The sequence below is a fragment of the Oncorhynchus nerka genome, linkage group LG27, assembly GCF_034236695.1.
Source record: "Oncorhynchus nerka isolate Pitt River linkage group LG27, Oner_Uvic_2.0, whole genome shotgun sequence".
Classification (NCBI taxonomy): Eukaryota; Metazoa; Chordata; class Actinopteri; order Salmoniformes; family Salmonidae; genus Oncorhynchus; species Oncorhynchus nerka.
Window position 1 is genome coordinate 88659823 of NC_088422.1, and position 16906 is coordinate 88676728.

Consider the following 16906-nt stretch of genomic DNA (forward strand, 5'->3'; position numbering starts at 1 on the left):
CAGCATTTCTACTTGCACATCATCATCTGCACATCTATCACTCCAGTGTTAATTTGCTAAATTGTAATTACTTCACTACTTTGGCCTATTTATTGTAGATGTTTCCATTGTGTTATTGACTGTACGTTTGTTTATGTGTAACTCTGTGTTGTTTTTTGTCGCACTGCTTTGCTTTTTCTTGGTCAGGTCGCAGTTGTAAATGAGAACTTGTTCTCAACTAGCCTACCTGGTTAAATAAAGTTGAAATAAAAAACATAATGAAGGTATGTATTAGGTTGTATGGTACCTGTGATGGAGGTATAGTAGGAGTAAAGCCTTTGCTGCTTCCATCATGTCGTCGTCCTGCTCTCCAAACACCAAGGACACCCAGCAGCAGGAGTGAGATCCCTGCTTCAGCTGGACCCCACGCTGCCTCAGGAACAGCAGCAACGCACTTAAATAGCCATGGATGCCTATGGTATTACATACACCTGTGGGACCAGAGACAAGTGAATGGTCAGAGGGGGTAAAAGTTGCCTCTACCCAATGATTCCAGATCAGATATTTTCACAGCCATAATGGTTAAGGTTTGGATCTGGGTAGGGTAATCTGATTCTAGACCTGAGGTTAGGGGTCCTGAGGAACTTTTGCCTTGAAAGAGACAATACTTAGTGAAATACTGTTCTTGTGTGTTATGTGTTGGGAAACATTGCCCCCTATTGCATACATCGGTCTGAATTATCGTTCCTGTCATCATGATGTTTTTCTCCTTCTGATTATTTGAGCTTTAGAAACTAGTCATGTTAAAGTTGGACTCAGCGATATGACAGATGCAGAAAGTAAACAGCATAGTGGGTCAATTCCTGCAACAACTTCCACGAGGCTCAACATCGCTGTTTTGGTACCGTGGCTACCACGCTCAAACAGAGCAAAGCGAACACATGCACATGCTCAGATACTGTGTATGACTGTGTGAGAGAGAATTATTGCATGTCTCTCTTCTCAATATCTGCAGTGCTGCTCGTGGCAACATCATTTCGCTGAGTCCACCTTTAAGGTAGAATAAACATTGTGCCTAGCGTAGATATGGTTAATAACATTTACAAATAGTCCTATATTACCTTTCCCACCAGCGGATTGGATTTTGTATTCCAGTGACTTGAGCACAACTAGACTAACAGCCCTCAGCATCACATGATCGAACGCATCACTGCTCCCGCCACACGATTGGCCTGTCCCTCCAAAGAAAATGGCCGCCGACTCCACTGGAACACACTGTAACCAATCAGTGTGCACTGCCTGCAACACATCATCAGCTAGTGTAAGAATGTCACTGGTCATGTGATCATCTCCATGCGTTAGGGAGGACGCCTCGCCAAAACCCATGTCCTCGCCTGCCTTCTGAAGGAGAATCCTCTTTAAAAGCAGAAGCACTTGCTTCTTCACAAAGTAGTGGACATGAGAGTCGACTATCCGCAGTAGCGCCGATGCCTGTACGAGGGAGAGCCTTGAGCTGGTGAAACAGACACTGGTGGTGCTTAGTTTGAACCTGGCTGCAGTGAGCACTTCCAGTAAGTCTAGGAGGTTAGTCAGAGTTGTAGCCCAGTCTGCCGTGTTACTACTGGGGTATGACGCAGAGTTCCCATGGCCCAGACTCTCTACAGGGACAAGCTGGGAGTAAGCAGCAGTGAGAGCTGTGTCGAATGTGGCAAGAAGTTTCTCCACAGTCCCTGAGGGGAAAAGAAAGAGAAGGCCCCACTGTGGCTAAAACCAATGTACATTGTATTGACATGGAAGATGCATAGGTAGGTAGAATACAATTACAATGTCAACACTCATAGCCACACTGTAGTTACACTATTCCAGCCTATGTGGCCTAACTACCACGTAAATACATGGTAAATACATAGGATTTGGCACCAAGTGGAACTTATTTGGAGTCAAATAAAAGACACATGTTGGTACAATTGATGGATGAATTGTGTTTCAATACCAGGTTTATATTCTGATGTTTCTTTTAGAACTGCTTTCAGGACAGTGGTAAGTGACCATGTGCATGCATCCAGTTCGTTGCCAGAGCAAGGGTTCTGGAGCACTTGCAAGCACTTCCATTCCCAAATCTGGTTGACTGTATTCTAGTCACAAAAAAAAGAGAGAACTGAATGTAAGAATCTGCTTAAATAAAGCCTGGTAGGCCTGTGTGTGAATAGGATTTTACAGTATCAGGTGACAGATTTGGGTTCTCTAATGTGAGACTGTCTGATGCACACAGAACACCAAGAGTTCCTTGACTAGTATTCAATATAACTTACTTGACTATGCAATACAATATAGTCATAAATAACACAAGATATGAGAGCAATCAGAAAACTCACAAAGCAACGCAGCTCAAAAATAACATAGGAGGATACACTCTTTGCAGCTAGATGAGACAGCAACCTGTCCTTGCAGCAGGCAAGGTGAACCTGTGGGAGGTGGAAACAAACATGTTATTACTATAAACAAACCCAAAGGACAATACAAATATATTTTCCAATTATATGCAGGAAACCAAACTCACAAGTTTGGACATAAAATCCATATGCTGGAATAATACTGTAGAAACATCTTTGAAGTAAAGGCTGGTTTCTTGAGACAGTTGTTGAGATGTCAGCTTGGAGCTTATTTTCTCCACCAGAGACAACACAAGACAAGCCAGTTCAGTTCCATTTGGGTTTGGAGAATATTTGGAGGACGTTAGGAGATCTCTGGACTGGTCCTGATGCTGAGAATGATAACCATCACTGGCATCAAGAGTCAGTTCACATACACATGTGAACATGGAGGATGCCAACTCATGGCTACTCATTTTGCTGGGTGATGTTCTCGACAATAAACTTCTGTAAGCATCATTTAGGGCATGAAATTGTTCATTCATGTTGACACAGCGTTTGGGTTTTCAATGATCACGGGGATCTTGGCAATGGTCAATCTGAAAAATGAAAAAATAGCACAGAGTTTTTCGGATTTTGATTAGATTTCTGCTACGCGAACCACATTCTACACTTTACTAAGCGTGCATAAAATAAATTGCAAGGATGGTATTATACATGTTTTCTGTACACTTTTGTATAGCGCAACACTGAATATTAAAATGATATCCCGCCGCAATTAATTTATCTTTTGAAAAATAAGCATTCTTCGACTTTGCGCCGACCATGTCGAAAAATAATTGTTAACATCTCTTCCTGTTTGGTTTGCGTTGCATGCTGTGACTTGTAGTGCGATGTATAATGTACAGTTAAAACACTTTAAATGTTGTCGTACATCCTAACGTTTCTGGACCGAAAATGACCAATTTAGTCTATATTGTATTTAAAATATCAATTTGTAATTTTATTTTTTAAAGTATTATCTTAATTTTAGGTTCTGGCTGTGTTGTGTACAGACAGTGCACCACGTGACTGAACACGGAAGTATAGCGTGCGATAACATTTCGTAGAAAATTGGGAAGGAGTTCACTCATTCTATTGTGTTAACAATGAGAAGAATTATAGCCATAGAAACCGTTGGCCTACTTTGTTAGAAATCGAGCTAAACAGACTGAAGTTCATAAAGTTTTGTAGAAGGATGCTGATTTGACAGCTCAAATTCCTTGCTCCTTGTGCCTGATTGGCTAAAACAAGCCAGTTGAAATTGGGGGTTCGCATCGGTGGAGAATGGCTAGCAAGCCTGCTAGCTTCTTATTTTAAGTAAGAATAATGCATTAATTCATCAAAGCTAGCTAACACCTACCTTGTGTAGTTGAAGTATGGTTGCCTTCTCGAGTCGTGCACATGTTCACATAGCTATTAAATTGTTACAAATGTTTTAAAACTCTGAAATCCAATGCATTCCTAGTAGCTTGAAAAACTGGGTAACGATTTAGGCTAATTGCTAACCAGCAGTAGTTGATCGATTCATTTCTTCCTTAAAAGGGAATTGTGTGTATATATAGCAATATATCAGCGCAGTGTACCGTAGTATCATGCCGTAGTTTGTGAGCATGTAGATATATAATTAAAATAAGTCAGAAAGGAGTGGAACAAGTTGGGGTCGCAGTACTAGCTAGCTAACATTAGCTAACTAGCTAACATTCCATTGTTTGAGTACATAGTTAGCTAACTATTAGCTGGCCAATGGCTACTTGGATAACTAGGTTGCTGTGGATTATTTTTAATTACACTTTGTCTGAAATGCATTGTCTAGTCTAGCTTTAAAGAACACCGCTATAGCTACAACATTGCCCTAATTTGGAAGACGAAAGGCAGCAGCCGACCTTCCAATACAGGTAGCAATCTAACTGTTAGCAAGTAAGCTAGCTAACCACTACTAGTTAGCTTTTGTTTGTATCGTATTGTAAGCAATTAGCCTACTAGCTTGCTTGTTTTTACATTCAAGGTAGTTATAGCTATCATACCGCCATCCCATTTGGATAGAAGCTAGCTGCAGGTATAACTAACATTACATTTATGTGAAATGTTTAGCTATTCCCATTTCTCAGTTGCTGTCATAATGTTATGATTGTCAATGCAGTATGTTTTTTTAATGCCTTCTATTGGGTAATATAAACTGATGAATGTGAATACTCATTAAATTGTCTTTGTTTTTTTTCAGAGTCTGTGCTAGCCCACAATCCATTTGAGTGGAGTTCTTATTTGTCTGTCTTACTGTTGCGCAAGAGAGACACATGAAAATTGTCTTAACTACATAATCAAGCTTGACAAAAGGTGAACATCTGCTGCAGCTCAGTATGGAATACCATAGGGTCCATAAAGTATACAAGTGTTATGCGCACCTAGAAGTGGTGCTGCGGTGGTCACCAACCCTGGTTCCTGCCAAGCATCAAATAGCCTACCTGTTTCAACTGATCACCGGAGCTGGTGACCACTGTGCTATAGTGCAGTGGGGACCCCCAGTTGTCTAACAGATTTCCTCTATTCCACCCGAGCACCCCTCAAGCACTTGGTTCGTTGAATGAGATGTGCTAGAACTAGAATGTGCAATGGCTTTTGATCCCAGCGGAAACTGTTGGATTTAGAAAACCTGCTAATGTATAGTCAGCTGATTTCTACCAATAACACAAATGTATCCATGACGATATACTGTCATCAAAACGAAGGCCTAGCTATTTTTGACTAATAACCCAAATTAAGTGATGCAGCTTATGTGTTTACTGTCTCAACTCTCCAGACAGAGGACTAGGTGTGGATGACCCCTCCCCTTACGAGATGTAACAGGATGCTGAACCATCACTGTAGAAGGAACCCCGAGCTTCAAGAGGAGCTGCAGATACAGGCAAAGACACTTAATACCAAGACGGTCTACTCTACTGTTAGCATTTCCCACTGGTAAATGACTGCTTATGCTAAAGATGAATGCTAATGCTCTTGGTTTGTACTGTCTTTGCTCCAGGCTGCAGTGGCAGCGGGGGATGTGTACACTGTCAGGAAGATGCTGGAGCAAGGCTACTCTCCGAAGATCCGTGATGCCAACGGGTGGACCCTGCTCCACTTCTCCGCTGCCAAGGGGAAGGAGAGATGTGTCCGGGTCTTCCTGGAGCACGGAGGTGAATACGGGGGTCTGGGGTTTTGGTCCACAGGAGGTTGGGCGCACCTTAATTGGATAGGACGGGCTCCTACTAATGGCTGGAGCGGATACAATTCCACTGAATCATACACATGGTTTCCATGTGTTGGATTCCATTTGCTCCGTTTCAGCCATTATTTATTTTTATGAGCCGTCCTCCCTTTAGCAGCCTCCTGTGCTGTTGTCACACGTTGAATGCAGTGTTCCGCCTTCGTTCTTTTTCCTTGGCAGAGCTCAAAAAGCCCCCAAGGTTATAGTCACGGCTAAATTGAAACCAATGGAGGTGAAGTGTCAGTAGAGATGGGTGCTAAGGGAAAGACTTCACAACTGGCCTGGTGACAAGGTCGGTGAAAGGATTTGTCAGAATCCATGTTCACAAAGAAAAGGAGACTAGCAGAGGAAATGGTTGTCGCACATCAAGGGTCTGCCATATGATGCTACATGCATCCATTCAGTGGCTTTATATCAGTATTCTAATCACATATTTGTTCATAATGATTATCCTTTCACATGTGCTGTTTGTTTGAGATATATTTCATATTGGTGCACCATGACAGTGCAACCTGAATCAAACTCCACCTTTGAATTGTTGGTCTATAGATGGCAGTATATAACCATTCTGGGAATGGCAGCAGTTTATCTTCTCCACAGCTTCACTCCCAGCTCATTCTAACATGGTATATAGGCTGTAGGGTGAAGTTGACCCTAGATGCTGATCTTGGTTCGGTTTTACATTTTCCCCACTAATGGTTAAGGTTAGGACTGGGGAGGGGGAAGCTCATCCTAGATCTGTACCTAGAGGAAACTTTACCCTATAGCAGTTTAACATTATGCTTCTGAGCAGAGTGAAAATCATGTTCATTTTGTGAAATTATGATGGAATAGTGTTGCAGTCATTTATTGTTTTTATTTAACGCTATTAAAATGTGTACAGATTTTGATTCCAAATCATGTAGATGCAGTGATCATTACATCAAGTCCAGAGGGCGCTGTAGACCAAGTCTCTCAGTAACTGTTTTCTCTGAAGAGCTCATTGGACGAGTCAAGGGTTTATTTTGGATTATGCGCAGAAAAATTGAGACTGTTGAAATGTATGCATAACCAACAAAGCAAGAGAGTATTTTGTTACCCTTGACTTAATTGTCTAAAATAATTTAACGATGCGCTAAAAATAATGTCTTTGCTGGTCAGTCAAACAGCCTACCTAATGGATTTATGTTGGATAAGAGGGGAGCCAGCCATTTTTAACAAGGCTGTTTGAATGGAAAATTCCCCTCTTGATTTAGCCTAGGCCCTAGCAGACACTGACGTGGTCATTACCTGCACTCTCGGCCTTGGCTAATTGAAATAGCAGGACTTTAACCCCTGACCCCGCTTTCACACTCTGTCTCACTGATGCTAATTGTTCTAATGCTCCAGCATCTGCCTGCCCACTCTTTCCTTTCACACTCTAATGTCTCACTGATGCTAATTGTTCTAATGCTCCAGCATCTGCCTGCCCACTCTTTCCTTTCACACCACAGCAGACTTTAAAGTGGCAATCAGCAGATGAAATAATAACACAGTGGAATCCCCGCTCCTGTTTTGGTAAAAAGTTGAGAGATGGGACTGTTGAACTGTAACTACCCTCACATTCATAGACAGAGCAATGGATGCAAGGACTGACCATCCGTCATATCAAAGTATAGTTTAAACCATTTTTTTAGGCTGTGTAGCGATTGTTTACATTTACTTTGTTTACAACCATTGGAGTTAAACAAGCTTATATTATTGGTTCTGATGGGGTATGATAGATTAACTGCGCTCATGAGGCGTAAGTTATATTCTTCAAAAATCAATGGAAACACACAATTAATTTGTAAGTTCAGAAATGGATGTAGTAATTGCAGATTGTCCCTTTAATGTTTTACGCAGCTGTCACTCAATAATCCATCCTCTTGTTTCTCCTCTCTCTCTCTGATTGTTATTTGTTAGTGTTTTAACTGAATGTGTAATTTTCTGTTGTAATAAAGAGCCTGTAGAAGACAGTTCCCCTCACCACCCCCCCTTGTCCCCTGTCTATCTCCCCCGCAGCTGACCCCACAGTAAAGGACTTCATCGGCGGCTTCACGGCGCTCCACTATGCCGCCATGCACGGCCGTGCGCGCATCGCCCGCCTCATGCTGGAGTCGGACTTCCGCAGCGACATCATCAATGCCAAGAGCAATGATGGCTGGACGCCGCTGCATGTGGCTGCCCACTATGGCCGCGACTCTTTCGTGCGGCTCCTCCTTGAGTTCCGTGCCGAGGTGGATCCCCTCAGCGACAAGGGCACCACGCCCCTCCAACTCGCTATCATCCGTGAGCGCTCCAGCTGCGTGAGAATCCTGCTGGACCACAGCGCCAACATCGACATTCAAAATGGCTTCCTGCTGCGCTACGCCGTCATCAAGGGGAATCATTCCTACTGTCGTATGTTCCTGCAGCGGGGTGCGGACACTAACCTGGGTCGCCTCGAGGACGGGCAGACCCCGTTGCACCTATCTGCACTAAGAGACGACGTGCTGTGTGCTCAGATGCTTTACAAGTACGGCGCCGACACCAACACAAGGAACTACGAGGGCCAGACTCCCGTGGCGGTGTCGTCGAGCATGTCGGGCATCAGCCGGCCCTGCCTGGACTTCCTACAGGAGGTCACCAGTAAGTCTTGGGAGGGGCACCGTCTGGGGACACTGGGCTGTTAGTAGTACTAGTACCGTATCGCAAGTGGATATAAACACTGCTTTTAATATAATGTCATGGCTTGACTGGGACTCAGCGTTTCCCCTAGATTGCTTTATCAGACAGGCAGAACGATGACGCCCTAAAATTAACATCCGAAGATGAGTTAAATATAATTGCCAATGTATCAATACAACTTAACATATTCGTTGTTGATTGTCAAAAACATTTGTGCACATCAGACCAGTAAAGTAAATGAGGGCTTTCTATGAACCTGAACAGAAACATGATGTCAAAACAGGACCAGGCGATGGAAACGCTTCAAGTCTGTTTCAGGAAGTGTTGGAGCGAGATTGTAAGTTGAGAGGAGAAAAAGAGCCCCCAGAAACATAGGGACAGGGAGTGTTGTCATGGTTTTATAATGACCAGTCTTCTGTTGGGGGGAGGGGGGGGGGGCACGGTGTTACCTGAAGCAGAAATCATTTTAGAGAGGCACAATGCCCTGCTGCATTCCTCTGTGTTTCTCACTGAACTTTGATATGGAGATATCAAAGAGCTCTGGGTTGCTCCCAAATGGCACCCTATACTGTATATTCCCCATAGGGCTCTGGTCAAAAGTAGTGCACTATGTAGCGAATGGGGTGGCCATTTGGGACGAAGACCTGCTGTGCTATTTCAGACTGACAGCCATGTGAAGTCAGACCCCTCTATTCATTCAGACCATAGCAAACGATCAGCCAGATCACATATCCCCCTTATTGATTACACTGACTACCTCAGTGGGTGAACCCATCTGCTGCGGCTAGCAGGGCCTTGTCGAAGGATGAATGGCACCCAGCTCTTATGAAGCTCATTGTATACTATGCCATAGATGTATGGTGTTTCCCGTAGGTTGTTTCTCAGGTGGGTTGGTTGGGGAGCAGAGCGTCGGCCCCCTAGCTACATCCAGGGCTGTCGCTGCCAACACTGACATCTAAACTAGATAGATGTAGAGAGATGAAATGGAAACCAGAATGTCTTTTAAAAGTTGAAATACAACCAAACATTATTTCACACTTACCTTGGCTGAAGTTGGTTCACCAACACTGATATTTCACCTGTAGTCTATAAATGATTGTCTTGAAGCCTTTGGTTGTAAAGGAGAAGTGTGACTCATCTTCCATATGATTTGTCTTTATTTCCACAATGTGGATGAAGGGGTAGCCTATAGTTGAAGAGTGGAGAAAGCACTACCACTGTGCCGCGCTGTCGCACCGGTTTGAGATTTTAGTTCAGTTTCACCTGGAGAAAGGAAAGGACAGCTTAGTTCTGGAGACTGCAGACACACAGAGAGGACAGTATGGTTGTGGTGACGGGGAGAGACGAGGACAGTATGGTTGTGGTGACAGACGAGGACAGTATGGTTGTGGTGACAGACGAGGACAGTATGGTTGTGGTGACAGACGAGGACAGTATGGTTGTGGTGACAGACGAGGACAGTATGGTTGTGGTGACAGACGAGGACAGTATGGTTGTGGTGACAGACGGGGACAGTATGGTTGTGGTGACAGACGGGGACAGTATGGTTGTGGTGACAGACGAGGACAGTATGGTTGTGGTGACAGACGAGGACAGTATGGTTGTGGTGACAGACGAGGACAGTATGGTTGTGGTGACAGGGAGAGAGGCCATCCAGCTGGGTTGGATCCTGCCCTTGTGTGAGAGAGATGTAATTTTTTCTCTAACCCCATTAGACTGATAACACTCCAGAGCTAGCTTCCTGGATGCTAATAGATTCCTAAACATTTTAAAACTGCCAATAAGAGGGTGTTTGGCCTTGAGCTGCCGGATCATTTGGGAAACATGTTTTGAAAGGCTCATTATTGTCCCATTTGAAGTGTGGAATAATCTAAAGTCACAGTGAGAGGGAGCTTACTGACCAGCTGCTTGTTTCAGTTTGATTCAGAGTCAAACGTCATGAATCAAAGTGAAAGGAGCAAATTGGCACTAGACATGCTTGTCTCCTGTAACAGCGGGACGTCCAGTCTCCTGCTCACCTTGTACATCCTCAGTCTTTTGTGCAAGATTAGTTATCAAAACACGCTTAACTTCAACCTTTTATTTCATATTTCATTGGTAGAATGATCTGTTCTTACTGTCCTGTTGTGGAAAAGGGCGATCTGCTTTGATCTCTTTAACAGATGTGTTGTATCTTTTCAGGACAACCCAGGACTTTGCAGGACATGTGTCGGATAAACATCCGGCATCACATAGGCCTCCAGAGCTTGACGTTTCTGGAGGACCTGCCCATTGCCAAGGTCATGAAAGACTACCTAAAACACAAGTTTGACAATGTGTGATGACAAGAGTTTTGTTTTTTTATATACCACACGAACCAGGCAGACGGAGAACGTCGTTCTCTCCTTTCATCAGACTATGCAAGCATTGTGCTACCTTCCGTTGTCTGTAGCCTGGAGGAGGTGCAGGACCAGGTTTCTGTACAACCTCCAGAGGTCACTTTGTAACCTCAGTTAAACACGTAGCTGGATGCAGACGGAGTATCTTTCTCTCTCCACCGTGTTTCGAACCGCGTTAGCAGCATTACGTCTTTGGATGGATGGGAACAGGTGGCAATGTTTCAAGTAGGGCTTTGTTTCAATCATGATGAATGGTTGATGAAGGGGTGCTGTCCTACTTCCTGTTGTGGAATAAAGCTTGTTTTGATAGAAATGAGATGACCGGCGATTCGCTGCTGTCTTGTTACCCATAATGTATGTCACATGTCAGTCCACATCAAGCCAATGATTGTTTTTGTGGAGATGAAGTGTTCCTATTAGTTTTCATGAAGACGCCAACATTTCTTTGCTGTGGTAAATCTGGGCAAGTTGAGCATGAGAGAGAGAGGTTTGTCAGACTGACATTCTTTCTTTTTTATGTGTAAAACTTGTTGCAGAATGGGTCAATCTTGTGTTGCAGCATTTCAAATAATCAGGTTATCAAAACCTCTTAATTATTCAAGTATTGCAAAAGCTCAGTGTTGAGTTAACTCAAGCTTGAGTTGGCTAAAGTAGACCCGTTTTGACTTGATTTATTGATTGAAGGATTCACAAGTGAGTGATACGGAGGAGGGTTTTCAGTAGAGGGGAGGCCTGAGTTTTCCACATTTACAGTAGGTGTTGACAAGATGATCCATCCAGCACGACTCGGTGAAGTCTGTCTGCAATGGTTACCATGTACAGACATAAACATCCTTAAAAAACTATGTAAATAATTGTCATATATGTACAGCAGATATTTTTCTAGAATAATTTAAGCGATGATCTCTTGTATTCTTAATGTATTTGGAGTTTGTTGGATGGTATTGTGTGCTGTTGATGTGACCCATGTATTGGTTTTCTATGTGTATGCGTGTCTTTTAAGAGTTTTAGAAGATATGCATGTGTATTTTTGAAACTAAATATTTAGTTAAAATTATTTTTACTTTGTGGGAGATGGAACGGGTATTGGGTTAAGAATAAAATAAGTGCATTTGTGTTTAAATGTCAATGGCCCTGTTTTTAAATCATATTTGTTCACATTTGTGTTAAGATTTTTTCCCCCATTTTTCCCCCATTGTCACTGATATTAATGTATGGTGTTTACATAGATTTTTGCATGATTTCAAAGACAGTATTTGCATAGTTTTTTGTCCAACATTTCAAAGTGATGTCTGCGTTGTAATTCTGAACAGACATAAAGGGGTGGTAGAGGTCTTCCTCTTGCTGATGCAATGTTTTGTTTAATTTGCATCTGGCCTGTGGTCAAACGGCAGTACTCTGCTCCCTAACTTAGATTTGATTTAGATTTGAATTATAAGCGCAGACTTTTCTAATTCACTTTGAATACTTTTCGACAGCACATTATTCTGTTGCAGAGACTTTAAAACAGGGGTCGGCAACAGGCGGCCGCGAGCCCTCAGGATTTTCCTTTTGGGTCAAAAAATACAAATCAACAGGAATTCAGGTAAAAACTCATTTAATTTAGGAAATCAGTTCAATTATTTCCATAAATAAATGATCGTGTCTCAAGGTATGAAATTGTACTTGAAAATAACGATTTATTTTTGGGATTAGTTGTGTTCAATTTGCAGTGCACAAATTATTAGAAATATGTTCTGGCGTTGCGACCATCCGCTCTGACAAAAATCAGCCAGCGGTTTGAGTTGCCTACCCCTACCTTAACCAACTGGTACAAATGTTGAAATGCAGGTTGATCCTCCGTCCTTAGTTAATGAAAGGAGTTTGTTTTTATTTATATATATATGTGTGTGTGTGTGTGTGTGTGTGTATGTAGATATATATGTGTCGTACCAGTCAAAAGTTTGGACACCTACTCATTCCAGGTCCGTGGGGCGACGCACAATTGGCCTAGCGTCGTCCGTCCGGGTTAGGGAGGGTTTGGCCGGTAGGGATATCCTTGTCTCATCGCGCACCAGCGACTCCTGTGGCGGGCCGGGCGCAGTGCGCGCTAACCAAGGTTGCCAGGTGCACGGTGTTTCCTCCGACACATTGGTGCAGCTGGCTTCCGGGTTGGATGCGCACTGTGTTAAGAAGCAGTGCGGCTTGGTTGGGTTGTGTATCGGAGGACGCATGACTTTCAACCTTCGTCTCTCCCGAGCCCGGAGACAAGATAGTAGCTACTAAAAAAACAATTGGATACCATGAAATTGGGGAGACAAAGGGGTAAAATAAATGTTTTAACTATGAAATGACACATGGAATCATGTGGTAACCAGAAAAGTGTTAAATATATTTTATATTCTTCCAAGTAGCCACCCTTTGCCTTGATAACAGCTTTGCACACTTCGCATCCTCTCAGCCAGCTTCATGGAATGCATTTCAACAAGGCATTGCCTTGTTAATTTGTGGAATTTCTTTCCTTCATGTGTTTGAGCCAATCAGTTGTGTTGTGACAAGGTAGGGTTGGTATACAGAAGGTTTCTTCAAGTGCAGTTGCAAAAATTATCAAGCCCTATGATGAAACTGGCTCTCATGAGGACCGCCACAGGAAAGGAAGACCCAGAGTTACCTCTGCTGTGGTATGATGAAACTGGCTCTCATGAGGACCGCCACAGGAAAGGAAGACCCAGAGTTACCTCTGCTGCAGAGGATAAGTTCTTTAGAGTTACGTGGAGGTGCTTTGCTGGTGACACTGATTTATTTAGAATTAAAGGCACACTTAACCAGCATGGCTACCACAGCATTCTGCAGCGATACGCCATCCCATCTGGTTTACACTTAGTGGGACTTTCATTTTTATTTTTCCACAGGACAATGACCCAAAAACACACCTCCAGGCTGTGTAAGGGCTATTTGACCAAGGAGAATAATGGAGTGCTGCATCAGATGACCTGGCCTCCACAATCACCCGACTTCAACCCAATTCAGATGGTTTGGGATGAGTCGGACTGCGGAGTGAAGAAAAAGCAGCCAAGAAGTGCTCAGCATAGTTGGGAACTCCTTCAAGACTGTTGGAAAAGCATTCCAGGTGAAGCTGGTTGAGAGAATGCCAAGCGTGTGCAAAGCTGTCATCAAGGCAAAGGGTGGCTACTTTGAAGAATCTCAAATATAATATATATTTTGATTTAACACTTATTCCACAATGTAGAAAATAGTAAAAATAAAGAAACTCTTGAATGAGTAGGTGTGTCTAAACGTTTGATTGGTACTGTATGTATGTGTGTATGTATATATATATATAACACCGCTTGCTATTGATCAGCATCATAGATATGGACAAGTGTTTTTCTAACCATCTGCCTGACAAGGAAAAATCATGGGCTGGGGTGTATTCATTACGCCGATTCTGTTGCAAAAAGGAACAATACGGGGAGGGACCAAGCTGAATTTGTCCAATAGAAACTCTTGTTTTCACTGTTTGGACTAATGATTACACCCCTCATATTTTAGCCCATAACTAGCACCCCAAGGTTTTCCTGGCCAAGTCATGTAGTCAGGAAAAACTCTTGGGCCAAATCACAGAATTTAAGCTGACAGGTAGACTAAATCTAGAGTTAGTTTTTAGTTCTGTCACTAGTTGTTCATCCCACAACCACACTTCAGTTGCATTTCCTGTGGTTTAATGTCCTCTGTCTGATTTTGGATAAAAAAAAACATTTTGTAAGACAGACTGTTTATATACAGTGAGCAGAGAGAGAGATTGTTGTATGTGATTCACAGGGTCTTATCCTGGGTCTTGTTCATTAGGGCATGCAATGGAAAGTTTTTTAATATGATTTCGGGGCGGCAGCGTAGCCTAGTGGTTAGAGCGTTGGACTAGTAACCGGAAGGTTGCGAGTTCAAAAACCCCCGAGCTGACAAGGTACAAATCTGTCGTTCTGCCCCTGAACAGGCAGTTAACCCACTGTTCCCAGGCCGTCATTGAAAATAAGAATGTGTTCTTAACTGACTTGCCTGGTTAAATAAAGGTAAAATTAAAAAAAAAAATTTAAATTCTGACAGAAACCAAAAATGTGTGTTTCTTATTGGACAAGTCCAAGTAGTCCATCCCTGTATGAGTCCATTTTCTTCAGTTTGGTACGTAATGAACACCACCCTGCATTGTGTGCCTCCACAAGTCTCGGAGGGGGGGGGGGACAGTTCATACATGTCTTATGTTGTGTTGGGAGTAGGGTGTAGTTGCCTCTAGTCACTGATCTTGGGTCAGTTTTACATTTCGCCCAGTATTGGTTACGGTTAGGATTTGGAGAGGGGAAGCTGATCCTAGATCTGTACTTAGGGGAAACATCACCCCAAAGCAATATGTTGCAGGGTTAGGAGTTTTACCTGGACAATGGGATCTGACCAGGAAGATACCCAAGGCTCCTGAGTTTTTCCCAGCCAGGTTACATGGTTTATGGCCCTCAAACTCAACTCTGGACCTCGAAGCCAGTTCTACTGCTTTTTTCTTCATTGTTCGCTTCAAATCATGGACTGATTTAGACCTGGGACACCAGGTGGGTGATTCCCCTCTAATCATGGACTGATTTAGACCTGTGACACCAGGTGGGTGATTACCCTCTAATCATGGACTGATTTAGACCTGTGACACCAGGTGGGTGATTACCCTCTAATCAGGGACTGACTTAGACCTGGAACACCAGGTGGGTGATTCCCCTCTAATCATGGACTGATTTAGACCTGTGACACCAGGTGGGTGATTCCCCTCTAATCAGGGACTGACTTAGACCTGGGACACCAGGTGGGTGATTACCCTCTAATCAGGGACTGACTTAGACCTGGGACACCAGGTGGGTGCAATGAATTTTCAGGTAGAACAGAAAACCAGCAGGCTCTTGACATCGTAGGGTCAGAGTTGAATACCCTGGTCTATGGGATCTGACCAGGAAGATACCTAAAGCCCCCCCCGAGTTCTTCCCAGTCAGGAGAAACTACTGGTCCCTCCTATGTAGCTCTCTAATGGATATGTCTTCCACAACATCAACTACTGAATGTACATAATATGCAGATTTGTAAATGTAAAAATGTGTGAATAAACAAACGTCATAATATTCTAGTGGTTGTGTTGTCTCTGAAATGGGAGAGAGCCAGCTGATAGTACATTCATTTATAGATGGGTTTTGTAATTGTGAAATATCATTGATGATACTGGGTTTTTTTGGGGGGGTCTGTGAAAAAGGAACATAGATGCCAGAAATGCACATTAATGCTACATGAAATCCTTGACTTTCTGTGTCTTGGAGATGTTTTGTTTTTATGTGCATTTGTATATAGAAGCATCTTTTGTCATTTTGACTATAGAATATGGCTATACAGTGCAGCTTGTCAAACTATTTTCAACATGAAACATCAATGGAGAACGTAATTGCAGACGGGCATTTAGTAGTTTGAATGGCAGAAGTGGTAATGTCCACTCAATCATGTATTTGTTGCTCTATCATGACCACCATCTCTTCCTGACTGTTTCCAGGCTGTAAGAGGAAGACATTGTGTCCTGTCTGTCATGTCTAAGCCTGTTTCAGGTGAGGATGTCCTACTGCTTCATTTCAGATTGTGTGTGTGTGTGTGTGTGTGTGTGTGTGTGTGTGTGTGCGTGCGTGCGTTTGTGCATGTGTTTGTGCGTGCGTGTGTGCGTTTGTGCATGTGTTTGTGCGTGCGTGCGTTTGTGCATGTGTTTGTGCGTGCGTGTGTGTGTGTGTGTATATGTGTGCGTGTGTGTGCGTGCGTGCGTGCGTTTGTGCATGTGTTTGTGCGTGCGTGTGTGCGTGCGTTTGTGCATGTGTTTGTGCGTGCGTGTGTGCGTGCGTTTGTGCATGTGTTTGTGCGTGCGTGTGTGCGTGCGTTTGTGCATGTGTTTGTGCGTGTGTGTGTGTGTGTGTGTGCACACGCAAGAGGGGAGATTTATAATATCATCCCTTTCTATTTGACCACACATTCAAAGAAACAAGCAGATTATCAGAAACAACTCAATTCTAATAGCTGCATATAGATTTCTAAGAGGGAACACCTGGAATTACACATCTTGGCATTCTGTCAGCACTCTTTCCTGAGACATGAATCACTTACTTTACCACGGGTGTTTTTCGCCCTTCATAACCCCATTCTCTCGTTCTCCTTTTCTCCCAGAATGCTGTCTTAAATAA

General features: G+C 43.2%; 2 protein-coding genes across 7 annotated transcripts in view; one reads left to right on the plus strand and one right to left on the minus strand.

The window, feature by feature from the left end:
* cers3a (ceramide synthase 3a) overlaps window positions 1-3214 on the minus strand; it is a 35098-nt gene extending 31884 nt beyond the window's left edge. For 2 of the 3 annotated variants that reach the window (XM_065012248.1, XM_029644248.2), the window contains exons 1-5: window positions 2540-3213; window positions 2355-2444; window positions 1973-2114; window positions 1101-1709; window positions 287-470 (exon numbers count right to left, since the gene is read on the minus strand). In XM_065012248.1, the coding sequence (XP_064868320.1) occupies window positions 287-470; window positions 1101-1709; window positions 1973-2114; window positions 2355-2444; window positions 2540-2896 (1382 nt within the window). In that variant the 5' untranslated portion in view covers window positions 2897-3213. Of the gene's footprint in view, window positions 1-286; window positions 471-1100; window positions 1710-1972; window positions 2115-2354; window positions 2445-2539 lie in introns of all 3 variants that reach the window. The other variant, XM_065012249.1, reaches the window with a different exon arrangement.
* Window positions 3215-3423: 209 nt separating this feature from the next.
* On the plus strand, window positions 3424-15814 carry asb7 (ankyrin repeat and SOCS box containing 7). 4 transcript variants are annotated; one of them, XM_065012252.1, is made up of 6 exons: window positions 3424-3710; window positions 4615-4727; window positions 5191-5295; window positions 5413-5566; window positions 7660-8265; window positions 10486-15814. In XM_065012252.1, exons 3-6 carry the CDS (start codon window positions 5209-5211, stop codon window positions 10623-10625), a joined length of 987 nt encoding a protein of 328 aa, XP_064868324.1. In that variant the 5' UTR covers window positions 3424-3710; window positions 4615-4727; window positions 5191-5208; the 3' UTR covers window positions 10626-15814. The 4 variants fall into 4 exon arrangements, with proteins under 4 accessions (XP_064868324.1, XP_029500000.1, XP_064868326.1 ...); XM_029644140.2 differs by lacking the exon at window positions 10486-15814 and adding an exon at window positions 8569-10478; XM_065012253.1 differs by lacking the exon at window positions 3424-3710 and adding an exon at window positions 3732-4288.
* Window positions 15815-16906: the final 1092 nt, after the last annotated feature.

Coding starts and splice junctions, on each gene's coding strand:
- asb7 (XM_065012252.1), top strand. CDS start 5,209: ATGACCCCTCCCCTTACGAGATGTAACAGGATGCTGAACCATCACTGT. Junction 5,296..5,412: donor AAGAGGAGCTGCAGATACAG/GCAAAGACACTT, acceptor TCTTTGCTCCAG/GCTGCAGTGGCAGCGGGGGA. Junction 5,567..7,659: donor GGTCTTCCTGGAGCACGGAG/GTGAATACGGGG, acceptor TCTCCCCCGCAG/CTGACCCCACAGTAAAGGAC.